Source organism: Tamandua tetradactyla, chromosome 3, assembly GCF_023851605.1.
Source record: "Tamandua tetradactyla isolate mTamTet1 chromosome 3, mTamTet1.pri, whole genome shotgun sequence".
Lineage (NCBI taxonomy): Eukaryota > Metazoa > Chordata > Mammalia > Pilosa > Myrmecophagidae > Tamandua > Tamandua tetradactyla.
Window position 1 is genome coordinate 156,019,508 of NC_135329.1, and position 16,762 is coordinate 156,036,269.

The 16,762-nt window shown below is 36.6% G+C and overlaps 1 protein-coding gene, 1 long non-coding RNA gene and 1 pseudogene across 16 annotated transcripts in view; 1 reads left to right on the forward strand and 2 right to left on the reverse strand.

Annotated features, from left to right (window-relative positions):
- Nucleotides 1–16,762, reverse strand: part of LOC143677848 (uncharacterized) — a 191,730-nt gene that overhangs the window by 33,241 nt on the left and 141,727 nt on the right. For 4 of the 8 annotated variants that reach the window (XR_013172941.1, XR_013172940.1, XR_013172937.1 and 1 more), the window contains exon 4: nt 11,545–11,607. The exons of 2 other annotated variants lie outside the window; for them this stretch is intronic. This is a non-coding gene — a long non-coding RNA (uncharacterized LOC143677848). Of the gene's footprint in view, nt 1–7,880; nt 8,661–11,544; nt 11,608–16,109; nt 16,753–16,762 lie in introns of those variants that run through there. 2 more of the 8 variants (XR_013172942.1, XR_013172939.1) reach the window with 2 other exon arrangements.
- LOC143676820 (protein CEBPZOS pseudogene) lies at nt 5,131–5,351 on the reverse strand (annotated as a pseudogene).
- Nucleotides 8,310–16,762, forward strand: part of NUP35 (nucleoporin 35) — a 107,793-nt gene continuing 99,340 nt past the window's right edge. For 5 of the 8 annotated variants that reach the window (XR_013172929.1, XR_013172932.1, XR_013172928.1 and 2 more), the window contains exons 1-4: nt 8,310–8,440; nt 11,479–11,649; nt 12,038–12,165; nt 15,414–15,471. Coding sequence is in view for 1 of the 8 variants with exons in the window: in XM_077154376.1 (XP_077010491.1) it covers nt 8,401–8,440; nt 11,479–11,649; nt 12,038–12,165; nt 15,414–15,471 (397 nt within the window). In the remaining 7 variants the exon portion in view is untranslated. Of the gene's footprint in view, nt 8,441–8,876; nt 9,008–9,541; nt 9,601–10,623; nt 10,680–11,478; nt 11,650–12,037; nt 12,166–15,413; nt 15,472–16,762 lie in introns of those variants that run through there. The other 3 variants (XR_013172935.1, XR_013172933.1, XR_013172934.1) reach the window with 3 other exon arrangements.

A 16,762-nucleotide genomic window follows, 5' to 3' on the forward strand; every position in this document is an offset into this window, starting at 1 on the left:
AATCCTATGAAATGTCCTCATTGCAACAGACAGGCCGACGCTTGCCCAATCAGATGAACAGGTACCACAACTTGGCCAAGTTGACACCTGTCCCTAACCATGACAGGCCCTTAGCAAGATTGACAAAAAGAAGAAGAGAGAGGATGCAAATAAATATGATCAGAAATGGAAGAGGAGACATAACTACTGAACTCACAGAAATAAAGGAGGTAATAACAGGATACTATGAGCAACTTTACGCTAATAAATACAACAATTTAGATGAAATGGACGGGTTCCTGGAAAGACATGAACAACCAACTTTGACTCAAGAAGAAATAGATGACCTCAACAAACCAATCACAAGTAAAAAATTGAATTAGTCATTCAAAAGCTTCCTAAAAAGAAAAGTCCAGGACCAGATGGCTTCACATGTGAATTCTATCAAACATTCCAGAAAGAATTAGTACCACCTCTCCTCAAACTCTTCAAAAAAATCGAAGTGGAGGGAAAACTACCTAATTCATTCTATGAAGCCAACATCACCCTCATACCAAAACCAGGCAAAGATATTAAAAAAAAGAAAACTACAGACCAATCTCTCTAATGAATACAGATGCAAAAATCCTCAATAAAATTCTAGCAAATCGTATCCAACAACACATTAAAAGAATTATACATCATGACCAAGTAGGATTCATCCCAGGTATGCAAGGATGGTTCAACATAAGAAAATCAATTAATGTAATACACCATATCAACAAATCAAAGCAGAAAATCACATGATCATCTCAATTAATGCAGAGAAGGCATTTGACAAGATTCAACATCCTTTCCTGTTGAAAACACTTCAAAAGATAGGAATACAAGGGAACTTCCTTAAAATGATAGGGGGAATATATGAAAAACCCACAGCTAATATCATCCTCAATGGGGAAAAATTGAAAACTTTCCCCCTAAGATCAGGAACAAGACAAGGATGTCCACTATCACCACTATTATTCAACATTGTGTTGGAGGTTCTAGCCAGAGCAATTAGACAAGAAAAAGAAATACAAGGCATCAAAATTGGAAAGGAAGAAGTAAAACTATCACTGTTTGCAGACGATATGATACTATACGTTGAAAACCCGGAAAAATCCACAACAAAACTACTAGAGCTAATAAATGAGTACAGCAAAGTAGCAGGTTACAAGATCAACATTCAAAAATATGTAGCATTTCTATACACTAGCAATGAACAAGCTGAGGGGGAAATCAAGAAATGAATCCCATTTACAATTGCAACTAAAAGAATAAAATACCTAGGAATTAATTTAACTAAAGAGACAAAAAACTTATATAAAGAAAACTACAAAAAACTGTTAAAAGTAATCACAGAAAACCTAAAAAGATGGAAGGGCATACCGTGTTCATGGATTGGAAGACTAAATATAGTTAAGATGTCAATCCTACCTAAATTGATTTACAGATTCAATGCAATACCAATCAAAATCCCAACAACTTATTTTTCAGAAATAGAAAAACCAATAAGCAAATTTATCTGGAAGGGCAGGGTGCCCCGAATTGCTAAAAACATCTTGAGGAAAAAAAACGAAGCTGGAGGTCTCACGCTGCCTGACTTTAAGGCATATTATGAAGCCACAGTGGTCAAAACAGCATGGTATTGGCATAAAGATAGATATATCGACCAATGGAATCGAATAGAATGCTCAGATATAGACCCTCTCATCTATGGATATTTGATCTTTGATAAGGCAGTCAAGCCAACTCACCTGGGACAGAACAGTCTGTTCAATAAATGGTGCCTAGAGAACTGGATATCCATATGCAAAAGAATGAAAGAAGACCCATATCTCACACCCTACACAAAAGTTAACTCAAAATGGATCAAAGATCTAAACATTAGGTCTAAGACCATAAAACAGTTAGAGGAAAATGTAGGGAGATACCTTATGAAACTTACAATTGGAGGTGGTTTTATGGACCTTAAACCTAAAGCAAGAGCACTGAAGAAGGAAATAAATAAATGGGAGCTCCTCAAAATTAAACACTTTTGTGCATCAAAGAACTTCATCAAGAAAGTAGAAAGACAGCCTACACAATGGGAGACAATATTTGGAAATGACATATTAGATAAAGGTCTAGTATCCAGAATTTATAAAGAGATTGTTCAACTCAACAACAAAAAGACAGCCAACCCAATTACAAAATGGCTAAAAGAGTTGAACAGACACCTACCAGAAGAGGAAATATAAATGGCCAAAAGGCACATGAAGAGATGCTCAATGTCCCTGGCCATTAGAGAAATGCAAATCAAAACCACAATGAGATATCATCTCACACCCACCAGAATGGCCATTATCAACAAAACAGAAAATGACAAGTGCTGGAGAGGATGCGGAGAAAGAGGCACACTTATCCACTGTTGGTGGGAATGTCAAATGGTGCAACCACTGTGGAAGACAGTTTGGCAGTTCCTCAAAAAGCTGAATATAGAATTGCCATACGACCCAGCAATACCATTGCTGGGTATCTACTCAAAGGACTTAAGGGCAAAGACACAAACAGACATTTGTACACCAATGTTTATAGCAGCGTTATTTACAATTGCAAAGAGATGGAAACAGCCAAAATGTCCATCAACAGAAGAGTGGCTAAACAAACTGTGGTATATACATACAATGGAATATTATGCAGCTTTATGACAGAATAAACTTATGAAGCATGTAATAACATGGATGGACCTAGAGAACATTATGCTGAGTGAGTCTAGCCAAAAACTAAAAGACAAATACTGTATGGTCTCACTGATGTGAACCGACATTCGAGAATAAACTTGGAATATGTCATTGGTAACAGAGTCCATCAGGAGTTAGAAACAGGGTAAGATAATGGGTAATTGGAGCTGAAGGGATACAGACTATGCAACAGGACTAGATACAAAAACTCAAAAATGGACAGCAGAATAATACCTAATTGTAAAGTTATCATGTTAAAACACTGAATGAAGCTGCATCTGAGCTATAGGTTTTTTTTTTTTTTTACTATTATTATTACTTTTATTTTTTTTCTCTATATTAACATTCTATATCTTTTTCTGTTGTGTTGCTAGTTCTTCTAAACCGATGCAAATGTACTAAGAAACGATGATCATGCATGTATGTGATGATGTTAAGAATTTCTGATTGCATATGTAGAATGGTATGATTTCTAAATGTTGGGTTAATTTCTTTTTTTCTGTTAATTAATAAAAAAAATTACTGTGGGATTTATCAGGGTCCAATCTGCTCTTGAAACCCTCCTGGGAATTTTTCATTTCAGTTATTATGGTCTTCAACTCTAATAGTTCATTTGGTTCCTTTTAAAATTTGCCTCTTTACTTAGACTCTCATATTATTCATTCATTGTTTTCCTGATATCTTTTAGTTCTTTCTCTGTACTTTCCTTAAGTATTTTTTAAAAATAGGTTTTGTTTTGGCATAGGCAGGCTCCAGGAATTGAATCCGGGTCTCCAGCATGGCAGGAGAGAATTCTGCCACTGCTCCACTGTTGCACTGCCCTCCTTAAGCATTTTCTTTTTGGCATGGGCAGGCCCCAGGAATTGAACCCAGGTCTCTGGCATGGCAGGTGAGAACTCTGCCTGCTGAGCCACCGTGGTCCACCCCCTAAGCATTTTTAAGATCACTTTTTCAAAAGGCTTTGTTTGGTGTATTCACATTCTTGTTGTCTTTGTTGGTATTTTCTGAATCTTTATCCTATTCCTTTGGATGGGCCATTACCTCCTATTTCTTTGTTTGTCTTGTACTTTTTTTAAACAGCTTGTACATTCTATATACCCTGAATTTTTAATTAAGGTTTCAAAATACTCTTGACTTAGAGTTTCTGAAGATGTAAATATTTTTGGAGGACCTTTTTATAGTACCTTATAGCCTGGAAGAAATGGCTTTCTCATCTCCCAGCCAGGTAGCATGTAGGATTAGAAAGTACTTAAAACTATAAATTAAAAATTTAATTTGTTTTATGGAGGCAGGCTATTTTTATAATGTATGAGTTTGCTAGGTAACTTTATGTGCTTTATAGGCATTAAAAAATTATTTTTTAAATGTTTTTTCTTTGGGGGTGGTGATGCATGATCCGGGAATCAAACCTGGGTCTCCCGCAGGGAAGGCAAGCATTCTACCACTGAACCACCTGTGCGCTCTAAATTTCTTTTCCTGTAAAATATAACATATATACAAAGCAAAGAGAGAAAAAAGCAATAGCTTTATACACATTTAAAATTATTTCTGGATGGGCCACAGTGGCTCAGCAGGCAAGAATGCTCACCTGCTATGCCAGAGGACCCAGGTTCGATTCCCGGTGCCTGGCCATGTGGAAAAAAAAAATATTTCTGATATTGATAGTGCTGGTTTCTATTCATTTACCAGTAATTCTGTTCAGCAGGAAAATATCTTTTGAACATTTGCTCCTTTTTGGTCTTTAATTTGTAAAACATTAATGTTGGACAATAAATAATGATACAGAAGAAAGCAAATAAGCAATGGATTTTGCATAATGCATGGGAAATGAGGGGGTGCAAGCTATCGCAGGCCAAGAGTTCCTGTTATTCAGTAGTGTAGCAGGCAGACCTTGCCCTCTTTCTGGTTTAGCTGTGCTCTCTGTGGAAAATCCCAAAACCCCCTCTCCTTGCAGGCAAGTGAGATAAGATAAGGTTCATTTCCTGGTATAGAAACCCCCTCCCCTAGCCTCCAGGAACTGGTAATAATGCACATAGGCAAAAGAAGACATTCCTGGGGTGGGGGGCCCCTCAACCATTCAGCTCTGGGCCATTCTCAATTTAAATCAGCCAATTGTGTACCTTGTCTTTAACATGTCAAAAAGTCTATAAAAGCTAAGGTTGCCTTTTGTTCAGGGCTCAGACTTTTGAGGTGACTTAGCTGGGCCCTCTTGCACAAGAGCTAATAAAACCTACTTCCCGAAACTGGGGATCCTTAGTCTCAGCGTTTTCTAACTTCGCGGAACATTCCTGGAGGCCTATGGCCTCGTTCCTGGTTTTTGCGCTACAGTAGGATGTCCTTTGGACCACCTGTGGGCTACATTGCAGAGGGCTCATCTTTCTTTTCCTCCCTCCCAAAGGTCTCAAACAGCTTAGAAGGATGCTGAACATGATGATTGATCTTGATTTTTGCTATTCATCAACTTTTCTTGATCTTGCTGTCTGATTCCATACATTTCAGAATGGTCAAGGGATTTGTAATAAACTTGGCTTGTGTTCATTTTATTAAAAAATAAGCTCCAAAAATATCCATAAGTTGTGCTACTGAAGTTCCTTTAAAGACCTATACCAGTGTTTCCATAGTGTGGGTCATCCTGAAGTGCTAACATGAGGGCTGGTGTCCACATTGTACATTTTAATATTTTGAAACGTTACCTCTGGGATTTATTTTCTATGATGTCAGCTTTTTGGTTTTTTAAGCAGGTGTTGATAAAGCTGAGACCTTCTTGAGCTTCAGCACTCCTATGAGGAAGATTTACTCAAGGTAAATGCAGGGTGCAAGGTTTTCCCTGTCTTTCTGGGCCTCTTTTCATCCTGGGCTTTTGCATGTTAGTTTTTTGGAGTTCCAGTTATTTACAGGAGTTTGGTTGTTACCTCTTCCACCCAGGAGACAGACATCAGTCTCACTGGTACTTGAAGCCAGTAGTCCTTTTTTCCAGGGTGTCTGCCTCTGTAATATTTTATATTCCTTGTTTTTTTTTTTTTTTTTTTTCATGCTGCTTTTGCCTGGAGGACAAATTCTGTGAGGATGGTCATCCCAGTGGGGACTTTTCTAAGTCACTCTTTCCCAGCCAATACAGGTGGTGGTGGGGGGACCTACTAAAGTGGCACAGATTGTCTCCAAAATGCCCTGGGGAGATGATCAGGAAGGGTACCAAAATTCTCTCTGATGGTTCCAAAAACTGCAGTTTCCTGTCCTGCTCAACAAATGCAATCCTTTAGCTAACTGTCCCCAACAGTCCTGGGGAACCACAGTGTCATTAAATGTCTACCATCTCCATCCCTTTCCAGGGAGGGTGAAACAATGGCTGCTGCATCCTTTCTCAGGGTGGGTTTGAAACAATGGCTGTCACCACCTTTTTCCAGGGCAGATTGAAACAATAGCTGCCTTCCTAGCTGGAAACCAGCAATCTGAATATGCTAATCAAAAGCTGCAATCATTGATAGGCTCTGTCTACTACTGTTCTTGGGGAAGAGGATTTTTAGGTCCTTTTCTGTCACCAGCAGCTAGCCAGGGATTGTACCTGGCCATGGCCTGCCACGAAGGTGAGGGATGAATTCAGGTAGTTGCTGCACAGAGAGAGCAATTTACCATTCTTTATTGTCATTTATCAGTCTCTTCATCCTGCTCTTCCCTGGATGCTGTATGGAGTTCTTCTGGCCTTTGGGGTTTCAAAATAGTTGTTTCAGGTAATTTCTGTCTGTTTAATAGTTGTTTTGGTGGAAGGTCTGAGTCCCAAGTGCCTTTCTCCACCATCTTCCCTGGAAGTCTCTGGTTGGGTAAGTTTATTTTGAGGTTTGATCAATTTAACTGGATATTGAAATGGAGAGATTATTCTGCATGATATGCTTTGGCCCTTAATGTAATCACAAATGTCCTTTAAGAGGGAAGTAGAGGGAGATTTTACTACAGAAGGCCATGTGATGAAGTGATGATAGAAGCAGAAAGAAGCAGAGTTACCTGCCGGTTTTGAAGATGCAGAGAGGGGCCACAAATCAAGAAACACAAATGGTTCTAGAAGCTAGAAAAGGCAAAGAAACAGACTCTTCCTTGAGGCTTACAGAAGAAACTGGTCTTGCTGACACTTTGATTTTAGCCCCATAAAATTCATCTCAGATCTCTTACCTCCAGAGATGCAGGAAAATAGATTTGTATTGTTTTAAGTGACTAAGTATGTGGTAGTTTGTTACAGCAACAATAGGAAAGTAATACTCTGGGTCAAAGAATAGAAATAATATTTAAAATTTAATAAGTCTTGATAAATTATCTTCACGGCTTTGAAAAGTGCCACTTTCCTTATCCATGAGAGCATAGTATATTACTAATTTTTACGTTTGTCAACCAGTTCTGTAAACAAATTCTGCCTCCTGCTCTAGAAAGGCAAGTTTGCTTTGGGTGTTATTTTATGGAGCTTGTTAAAAAATGGCAAATCAATCTGTAAGTGATTTTAATATTTGACTTCTGGGAACTTGCTATTTAATGCTGGAATTGTTACTTCCTCACTCCAATTAGAAACTCTTCCTGGTTCTGGGATATTAGGAAGTCCCAGATGAAATGGTGATGGAGGACCGGTGGGGATTTCAGAAGAATGAGTGTGGTGCAGACAAGAGAGGATCCCAGAATATATGCATGTAGTACATCATTTTTTAAAAAAACTTTTTTATTGTATAATGTAACATATATACCAAACAAAGAAATAAAAATAGCAATAGTTTTCAAAGCACTCTTCAACAAGTAGTTACAGGACAGATCCCAGAGTTTGTCATGGGCTACCATACCATCATCTCAGATATAGTACATCATTTTTTTAAAGTCAGTAAAGAAGCAAAACTTACTTTTATACACACCTGTATATAAAAATCCCTTTTGCCATATATATAACGTGTTGAGTGTGTGTGTGTATATATGAGCATACACTCTAATGAAAGTAGCAGTGGAAGGAAGAGGGGAACAGGCAGGGCATGGACTAGACACACGGGGTTCCACAGTGTGGTGGGCTCACTGTTATTTATCACCTCCTCAATTATTTACATATTTATATATACGTTTGTTACCTAAATTCTTTTGTATGTATCAAAATTAATATTCAATAAAACATTGCATGAGTTATGTAATGTGCTTTTATGATTGAAAAACAAAGCCAGAAGGACATAGAGATGGTAGAAAATATGCTTTGAAAATGGAGCCTCAAGATTAAGCCCAGGGGGAAAAAAAAAAAAGATTAAGCCCAGAAATTGACAATTGAAAGAGACACAAACTATTTCATCAAGCTAACTTTTCCAGGTGTTACTTGGAAAAGCTAACAGGTGGCAGATAATTGGGTAAACTCACACTAATCATGAAACTGAAAAAAAGAGAACCGTGTTTCTATAAAACTCAAGCGTCGGTAAATCAAGGGACTGATAATTTGAGTAGAACCTTCTCAAAATCAGTTTTCACGCTGGGTTACCATCGAGATGTTGAGTCTGCGCAAGACGTTGCCCTATGCAAAAATGGCGGTTCGGGTTTCAAGAATTTAAATGTTCAAGCGCATGTCCGGAAGTTACGCCACTCCATAAGATAGCGCGCTCCTACCGTGGGGAGAGTTTCCGCCATTTTTGAAAATCGTGAAGGTCCTAAGATAAGTGTAGTTGCCGTTGCGATGGCAGCCTTTGCCGTGGAACCCCAGGCGCCCACACTTGGTGAGTGAAAAAGTGCTTTTTTTCGCTGGCACTGCGATCCACGCCTCAGGTCTGAAAGCGGGCAAGCAAGCCTGTAAGGTAGTGGTCTTCAGGCTCTGGTCCGCTAGCCTCAGTCGAGAAGGGGGAGGGAGCCCCTGGTTGCCTCGCGTTCCTAGTCCCCTTCCTGCCGGAGACTGAGACACCACTCCGCTGTCAAGGTGGCTCCGGGATTCCGCGGGCCCTGGAGAGGGTGAAGAAACGGCTGTCACGTGGTGATTGGGTAGGATTTTGTGCTTCCACATGCCGGCAGCGCCGCACTGGTCCTTTCCTGAATTTCGACTCGCACGGGAGAGGCGTAGTGGGTTCCTGGATCCCCGGAAGCGTCGGTGGGGAGGAACTGACTCGCATACACGTGGGTGGGCGGCGCCCTGGAGTGCCTGGTTGCTGTCGACCGCGCCTGGTCACCTAGGTTTCTAGTTCCTGTTTTCATTCCCTCCCTCTCTTGTTAATTTGAGGACGCTCTCGGGCTTTGCAAAAAGGAGTCTGTGGTTAATGGAAGTTTGAGTCTTGCGACATTTAATCAATCAGGTGATGGTAATTATTGGGATATTGATTATACTAGCAAGCCTGAAGTTCCCATGTTTTTTCCCGCCTTTATTTTGGGAAAATTTTGACTTTTAGTTTGTAGGTCATTTCCTCGAATTAGTCACTATCTGACTTTTCGAATCCACCTTTGATATTTATTGGGTAGCCTTGAAATGTGCGGTCGTTGAAGGGAGTCTACCAAGTCATCAGGGTGCTGATCCCCTTTTTGTTGTGTCGTGTGTCGTGTGAGAACCGTCAGAAATTTTAGGAGAGAACAGACCGCCTAATATCGTAGACTTACTTGAAAATTAGGTTATGATTTTTCGAGTTTAGAAAAGAGCAGAAGTGATATATATTGTGGAGAATGGGCTTTTTAGATTTAAAGAACAAGTTATGCTTGCCATAGCTTTTATGCAAAATATTTCGTTTGAGTATGGAGTTATGTAAACTATTTTAGTTTTAGTCTCATTACAAACAAAATGTATAACGTCAATAATGCAAGCACTGCTACGTTTAGACTTTTGTACGGATGTTGGTCTAGGTATTTACTTTTCCTGAGTTTTAGAGATCAGAAAACCATGTAGTTCCAGCTGCAGGTTGTTTTTTGTTTGTTTGTTTATCAAAAACATTTTGGAGTGTATGGTTGCTGGTGTTACAAAGATTAATGAAACCCTGTTTATTGCCTGGCTAGAAATCTGCTAAAACTGATTTTAATTCTTCAAGTCTACATATTGTAGATAGTTGAGGGGAGGAATAAACATTTTCCCAGCATCTAATAGTATATTAAAAGTAAAGGTTTACTTCAACAAACTGCTAACTGAGTAACATAGTACTTTCATTTGGGAGCACAGACTGAAATGGAATTTAAGACATACAGGATGCTTAGAAATTGGTTAAGCTTTTTAAGGGGAATTCAGCTTTTGAGGGGTGGTTAGTGACAGAGCCAGGATTAGGAGACCATTTGGTCCTCCTGACTCTTTTTTCTAGTGTATCATAATATATACTTATGTATATTGGAACTTTTCTTAATTCTTACAATCTTTATAAATTGTTTCTTTAGGAGATGGAGTAGTGATGGTATTTGGTGGTGTTACATAAAACTTTGTGTTTATTACTGTGGTTTTTAAAATGTCTGTTCAGAATTTTTTAAAAAGCCTCTTAAAAAAATTAGCGAAGTGTCACCTTAATTAAGCTTTTGCTTTCACTTTTGGCTTGCTTTTAGTATATGTTCTTTGGAAATGGGTAATAGTAACATAGTAACTAACAGTTAAAATAATTGCAATGTAATTATAGTTCTTCACATCTTATTTCAGTATTTATGTTATCCTTTTCCTGAATTTGCCTTTTTCCTCTTACACACTTGCATTGTAAAACACTAGTTCTGTTATAGTGGGAGATGAGAGAATAAATAATTGATAGGTGTTGGATAAAATGAAGCAAATATTTGAAAGTTAAAGAAAAGTGTATCAAAAGCCTGTGAATAATGTAAAAAACATTTGATCCTTTTGAGTGCTATGAATCACATTCAGGCTTGTCACATAGTTAAAAATTAAGTTTTCATAAGCAGGAATTGGAGATTTTACATTTGTACATTAATCACTCAATTTTTGCTATTATAGATTACTACTAGAATAATAATAACATTTGTTGAACACTTACTGCTGATTAGATACTGGTAAGTGCTTTACTTAGTGTCTTATTCTAAAAAAAAAAACACGGCATAGGTGCTATACTACACTATTTTGCAGAGAACTTGAACCAGGTCTCTGACACTAAAGTCTATTTTTTCTTTACTATTTTGCTCTGAAATTACAATATTATTTCTTCGTCTTTTTAATACCAGTAATAATGCCTACACTGTTGTGAACATTAATTATTTTAAAATTATTTATTTTTTAAAATGATAGAAAAACATTCCAAGTCTTTTAAATGTGTTTCTGAGTTAGGATATTAGGCATCATTATTATTGCATTAGTTGTCTAATGTTTACACTTTTATCATAAAAATGCTTTGCTGTTTTTTGTGTATGGGGAAAAAGGAGTGGGGCATTTGCCAAGCTAAATGCATGTGTCTGATTTGCTAAGACCTTGTATAAATAGTGTACCCATCCTCTGTTTTGTTTGCGACCAAACTGTAGAAACTAGCCAGAACTGGAAAGAAATTAGTGTGTATTAGGTTTTTTTTTTTAGATGTTAAGCTAATTTTTAATTTAAAAATAAGGTGTGGGCAGGCCACTTTTGCTCAGCAGGCAGAGTTCTCGCCTGCCATGCTGAAGACCTGGGTTTGATTCCCTGTGCCTGTCCGTGCAAAAAAAAAGTGTAGTTCTTAAACTTGTGGAAAAAATGTAAACAGAAACTGCTCTGATGATTAATATTGTTAATGCAAGATGACATGCTAGAGCCTTGCATCTTTTTGTTAGCTATTGTAGTAGAAAAGTTATTAACTTTTATTTTTGTTTTTTTTGATTCATATAGGATCTGAACCAATGATGCTGGGTTCACCCACCTCTCCAAAGCCAGGAGTTAATGCCCAGTTCTTACCTGGATTTTTAATGGGTGATTTGCCAGCTCCAGTGACTCCACAACCTCGTCCAATTAGTGGCCCTTCAGTAGGAGTAATGGAAATGAGATCACCTTTACTTGCAGGTAGGTAAATTACTTACAGTAGTTTTATAGTGATAACAGTACAAGTACTAGAATTTTAAAAAAGTATAGTGTACCTTTCATTATCATCAAAACATTTATTAATTTTAAAAAGTCAAGTATTGCCTCTTTGAATAGAGGTGTAATAAGTATAAGCTTCTTTAATTCCAAGAACCATTCATTAAAATGTACATGCTATATTTCATCTAATCAAAGATGCCATTGTTTGTACAACTTGTCATTATTTTATGTACCGTTAGGAAAGAACATTTTATATCAAATAACACCTTAAGGGCAATTTAAAAAAAATTTCTCTCTTTTTTTAAAAACTTTATCGAATCTAATTGAAGATTCTTTTATTTTCTTACCTGACTATTTTTGTACGTTGTAGGTGGGTCACCACCACAACCAGTTGTACCAGCTCATAAAGATAAAAGTGGAGCTCCACCAGTTAGAAGTATATATGATGATATTTCCAGCCCAGGACTTGGATCAACCCCTTTAACTTCAAGAAGACAGGTAATATATATACCCTCATGATCTACAGTTAATTTCATATATTTTTATGTAACTGTCCCGTGAGTACTTTTCAATAATTTGAAATGTTTCCCTAAAGTCTGTTTTAGTGTAACTGTTGCACAGAGTAAGCATTAAGTTTATCTATCATAGAATCTCCTTAACTTGTGTTTATCTTGAAATGTACTTAAAAATGTAGTAGACCTCCAGATGTTTTTCTCATATAGATAATTCTGTGGTGTTTATAGATATAAACACCAATCTTATCTATGTGCCAGTACTTCCAACTTACTTAATATATGTGTAGAATATGATTATGACTAAAGTCATTTCACTTGTTTAAAAACATAATCTCAAACTCTAGCTTTCTGACTTAGAATCTGAATTTTAATTCTGTGGGAGATTCAGTATTTTAAACAACTGCCTCCTACTTATTTATGAGCTGATTATCTAGTATGGACCTGACACCTCTTTGAATAGAGGTGTAATAAGTATAAGCTTCTTTAATTCCAAGAACCATTCATTAAAATGTACATGCTATATTTCATCTAATCAAAGATGCCATTGTTTGTACAACTTGTCATTATTTTATGTACCGTTAGGAAAGAAGGTGTTCGGATAATGTTTTTTTCCCAGTCATATATTATGCAAAATGGAGATTTTTCTGTTCTGATGGAACTGATAATGACAAGAAAATGTCTAATACTGAATACTCAGGCCCTGATAGTATAACTTCTCAAATTACCTCGTTTAATTCTCACAAAAATTCTGTCGTGTTATGAGTTTTGTTTAGCATTCAAGAAACTAGGACACAGAAAGATTAACTAATTTGCTAGGCACCTGGTATATAGCAGAGCCAGGCTTCCACCCCAAGTAGTTTTGAATCTAGGCTAGTGTTTGTAACTAGCCATACTGTACTAATGCTACCATGACAACTCTTGATTATCAGTTGAAAGGTAATACGGATTTTTTTTTTAAGTGAAAAGCTTAATAACTTTTACAGTCACAAATGTTTTCTCCTGTCACTATTGTTCTTTGTAGGGCATATAAACAAAGTATGTTAAGTTAAATTAATAGTGCTTTTTATGAAGACATTTCTGCTCTTTGATTTGGAGAAAGGTCTTATGCCTATCTGTCTCTAAATCAATTTGGCATATTTGTTGAAGAGTTTAAAAGTATTAAAAGGCATCTTTCAGTGAATTTTCACAATTTATATGCCTGATATGCTTGGCATACTAGGCCTACTTGTTAGGCAAAGCAATATTAATTCTTTATTTTAAACAGTTTACCTTCCCTTTTCAACACTTCTAGACCTGCCCTGTGTCATACAGTAGCAACTAATCAAATGTGACTATTGGCACTTGAAATGTGGCTAGTTCTAATTGAGATGTGCTGTAAGTATAAAATACACACCGTATTTTCTGTCTTTGACGACAGAAAGAAGAAAATGATCTATCTCATTAATTCTTTATATTGATTTGATATTGAAATGATAGTATTTGGGAAGAATTAGGTTACATATATTAAATTTCTTTTCTTACTTTTTTAATGTGCCTACCAGAAAATTCAAAATTATTTGCATGACTTGTGTTATAATTTCTAATAGATTGTGCTATTTTACCTAATCAGAATATATTGGTCTGGAATATTTTTATAAAGGTTAAGTAAGTCTATTGAATAGTTTGGTATGAGAACCACTGGTTTATAAATTTGTACTAGTTTTCATTACTCCTTTTTTGATGCATGACAAGAAAAGTAGTTTACACTTACTGATACATTCAGAATGTTTAAAAGTCTTGGAAATCATAATTTATAAAGAATACTTTTAACTTGAAAGTTGGTAAGAATATTTACACTAGATCGAATCTAGCCCAAATTAATTATGCTCCTAGAGACTTTACTCAGAGATCACTCTCTAACTGAGAAAGAAATAGCATTAAGAATTGAGCAGTAAGTGTTTGCATCTCTCCTGGTATTCTTTCAGCATTTGGTCCTGGTTGTTAGCTGTAGCCAGACTTGTATTTCTTTAGTTTTATCAGAATCTGTTAAGAAAAATCTATATCTGTATTTATTTACTTCTAGAGAAAGACTGCTTTCTCATTCTTGGATGGATATTTTCTTTAACTATTTTAATTTAGTCTTTAATTTCTCACACTTAAAAGGACTACTATTGGGCGGGCCACGGTGGCTGAGCAGGCAAGAATGCTTGCCTGCCATGCCAGAGGACCTGGGTTCATTTCCTGGTGCCTGACCATGTAAAAAAAAAAAAAAAAGGACTACTATTATAATTTTTCTGCTTTGTAACTTTATAGTGGTGGGGATATGCTGTCTTTTATTATATAATGAGATTCAAAATTATTGTATTTTATGGTTTGCAAGTGTCTAAAAATAAATTCTGCCGCTCTGATATGCTGGGATAAGACACTGTTCTGGTTTTGGTATGCCTGTTTTAGGGACACCAGGGCAAGAAAAGTCGGCCAGGGCCAACATAATAGGCAAATTTAGATTGCTCCTGGTGGGGGGTGGGAGTGGGGAGTCAGTCTCTACTTTGCACAGTGGGGGCCATTTTCCCATGGCCTTTTTACTGAGTTTTCTATGTAAGAGTAAAGATTGTCTCCTACTCCTCTCCAGTGTTCTTCTCTTTTTGTCTTTTTTATCATTTTTTATATTTCCTATGACACTGGCAGTGGTAGTAATTTTCCACCCAGAGAGAAGCTTGTGGTCCACGGTGCTCCAAGGATGAATTTCCAAATATTTGCCTGTGGTAAAGGAGCAGAGACTGTAACAGAAGTGGTTTAGTGTTGCACTTTCAGAGTAATTTGTCTACTGCCGTAATAAATGGAAAATATCAACAAGCAAAAAAAAAAAAAACATAAATAAATTCTTCCATCTTCTCTTTTCCTATGTGAATTTGGTGATTTGAAGACTCATCATGATCTCTGTTGTATTGTACATTAGGAACTAAAAACAAATAGCTACCATGTCCCATTCTGTAAAAATATCTTTTTACCAGTTGTAACTTTTCTTATTTTAACAGTATGCTAAAGAGTCTAGCATATTTTAGAATAATACAGCTTAACTAAAAAAAAAAAAAAGTAATTTTAGAATATGAGGAATATGAGATACTTGTTGGTATCCCTAGCACCTAATAAATATTCAATTGCCAGTTGAATGAAGCCTTCCAAAACTTAATGTATTCAGTTTATGGCTAGAACTTTGCATTTTTACCTTTAATGCTTTTGTTTTCATAGCCAAACATTTCAGTAATGCAGAGTCCTCTTGTTGGAGTTACAACTACCCCTGGAACAGGTAAGCAACTCCCTTTAACACCAGAAGACTATTTTCTACTGTTCTAACTGAAAGTAGTATAAGACCTTTGTTGATATTGCCAAAATCTTTTATATTCCAAACTTTGAAACTTTCTCAAATGTCAGTAACTTGCCCCATGAAAGAAATATGCCTGTTGTAATTGAGAAAAGATCTTTTATTTATATATAGTTATGAATCTAAAAGATGTTTATAGTAATACATAGCATTAAATCTAAATGTCATTGACTATAATCAGTCACCAATTATAGCTAGTTTTTCTTTGAAATTAATGGCCTTTTTGTCACTGTTAGCATTATCATTAACACAGCTCTTCTTACATATTTTTGTATTTATAATCCCATTGCATGTTCATTTAGCAGATATTTAATCTCTTAGCCATGTGCTTGGCTCTGGGAATCAGAACAAAATGAGTAATATTTGCCTTTATGGAGTTTACATTTATTTACAGAATTTACATTTATAGATAAAATAAATTATAAAGTTTGTTAAAAGGTAATACATTTCTTGGAGAAAAAATTAAGCAGAAAAGGGGAAAAGGTGGTGAAGACTTAGAGTTTAAATATGGTAGTGTTTTAGTTTTCTACTACTGCCATAACAAATGCCACAAACCTAGTGTCTTAAACAAAGCAAATTTATTATCCTGCTGTTCTGGAAGTCAGAGGTCCAAAATGGGTTTCACTGGGCTGAAATCAAGATATTAGCAGGTTTTTATCCTTTCTGGAGGTTGTGGGAGAGAGTTTTTCTTTCCTTTTTATCTTCCAGAGGCTGCTCAGATTTCTTTGCTTCTGGCTCACTTCTTTCAAAGCTAGCAGCTTTGCATCTCCATGATTTTTCTCTTTTAAGGATGCTGTTAATTCAGTGGGCCCTTCTGGATAATCTGGATAAGATCTTTAAGTTCAGCTGATTAGCAACATAATTCCATCTGTAATCTTAATTCCCCTTTACCATGTGATGTGTCATATAGGTTCTGTGAATTAGGATATGAACATCTTTGGATGGACATTATTCTTCCTTCTATAGGTAGAAGGAAAGTAACATTTTCTCAGAAACCTGAATTCAGTGAGGGAGGTGGGGAAAGTGTTCCAGACAGAAGGAATAGCAAATAAAAAGTTCCTGAGGTGGGAGTCTGTCTGGAATGTTCAAGGAGGAGTGAAGAGTCTACTGTGGATTTGGTGAGGGGGAGAGTAGTAGAAAATGACATCAGAAGTGATCGGGACAGATTTTATAGATTCTTGTAGGTCATTGTAACAGTGCCTTTACCTAGAAAAGG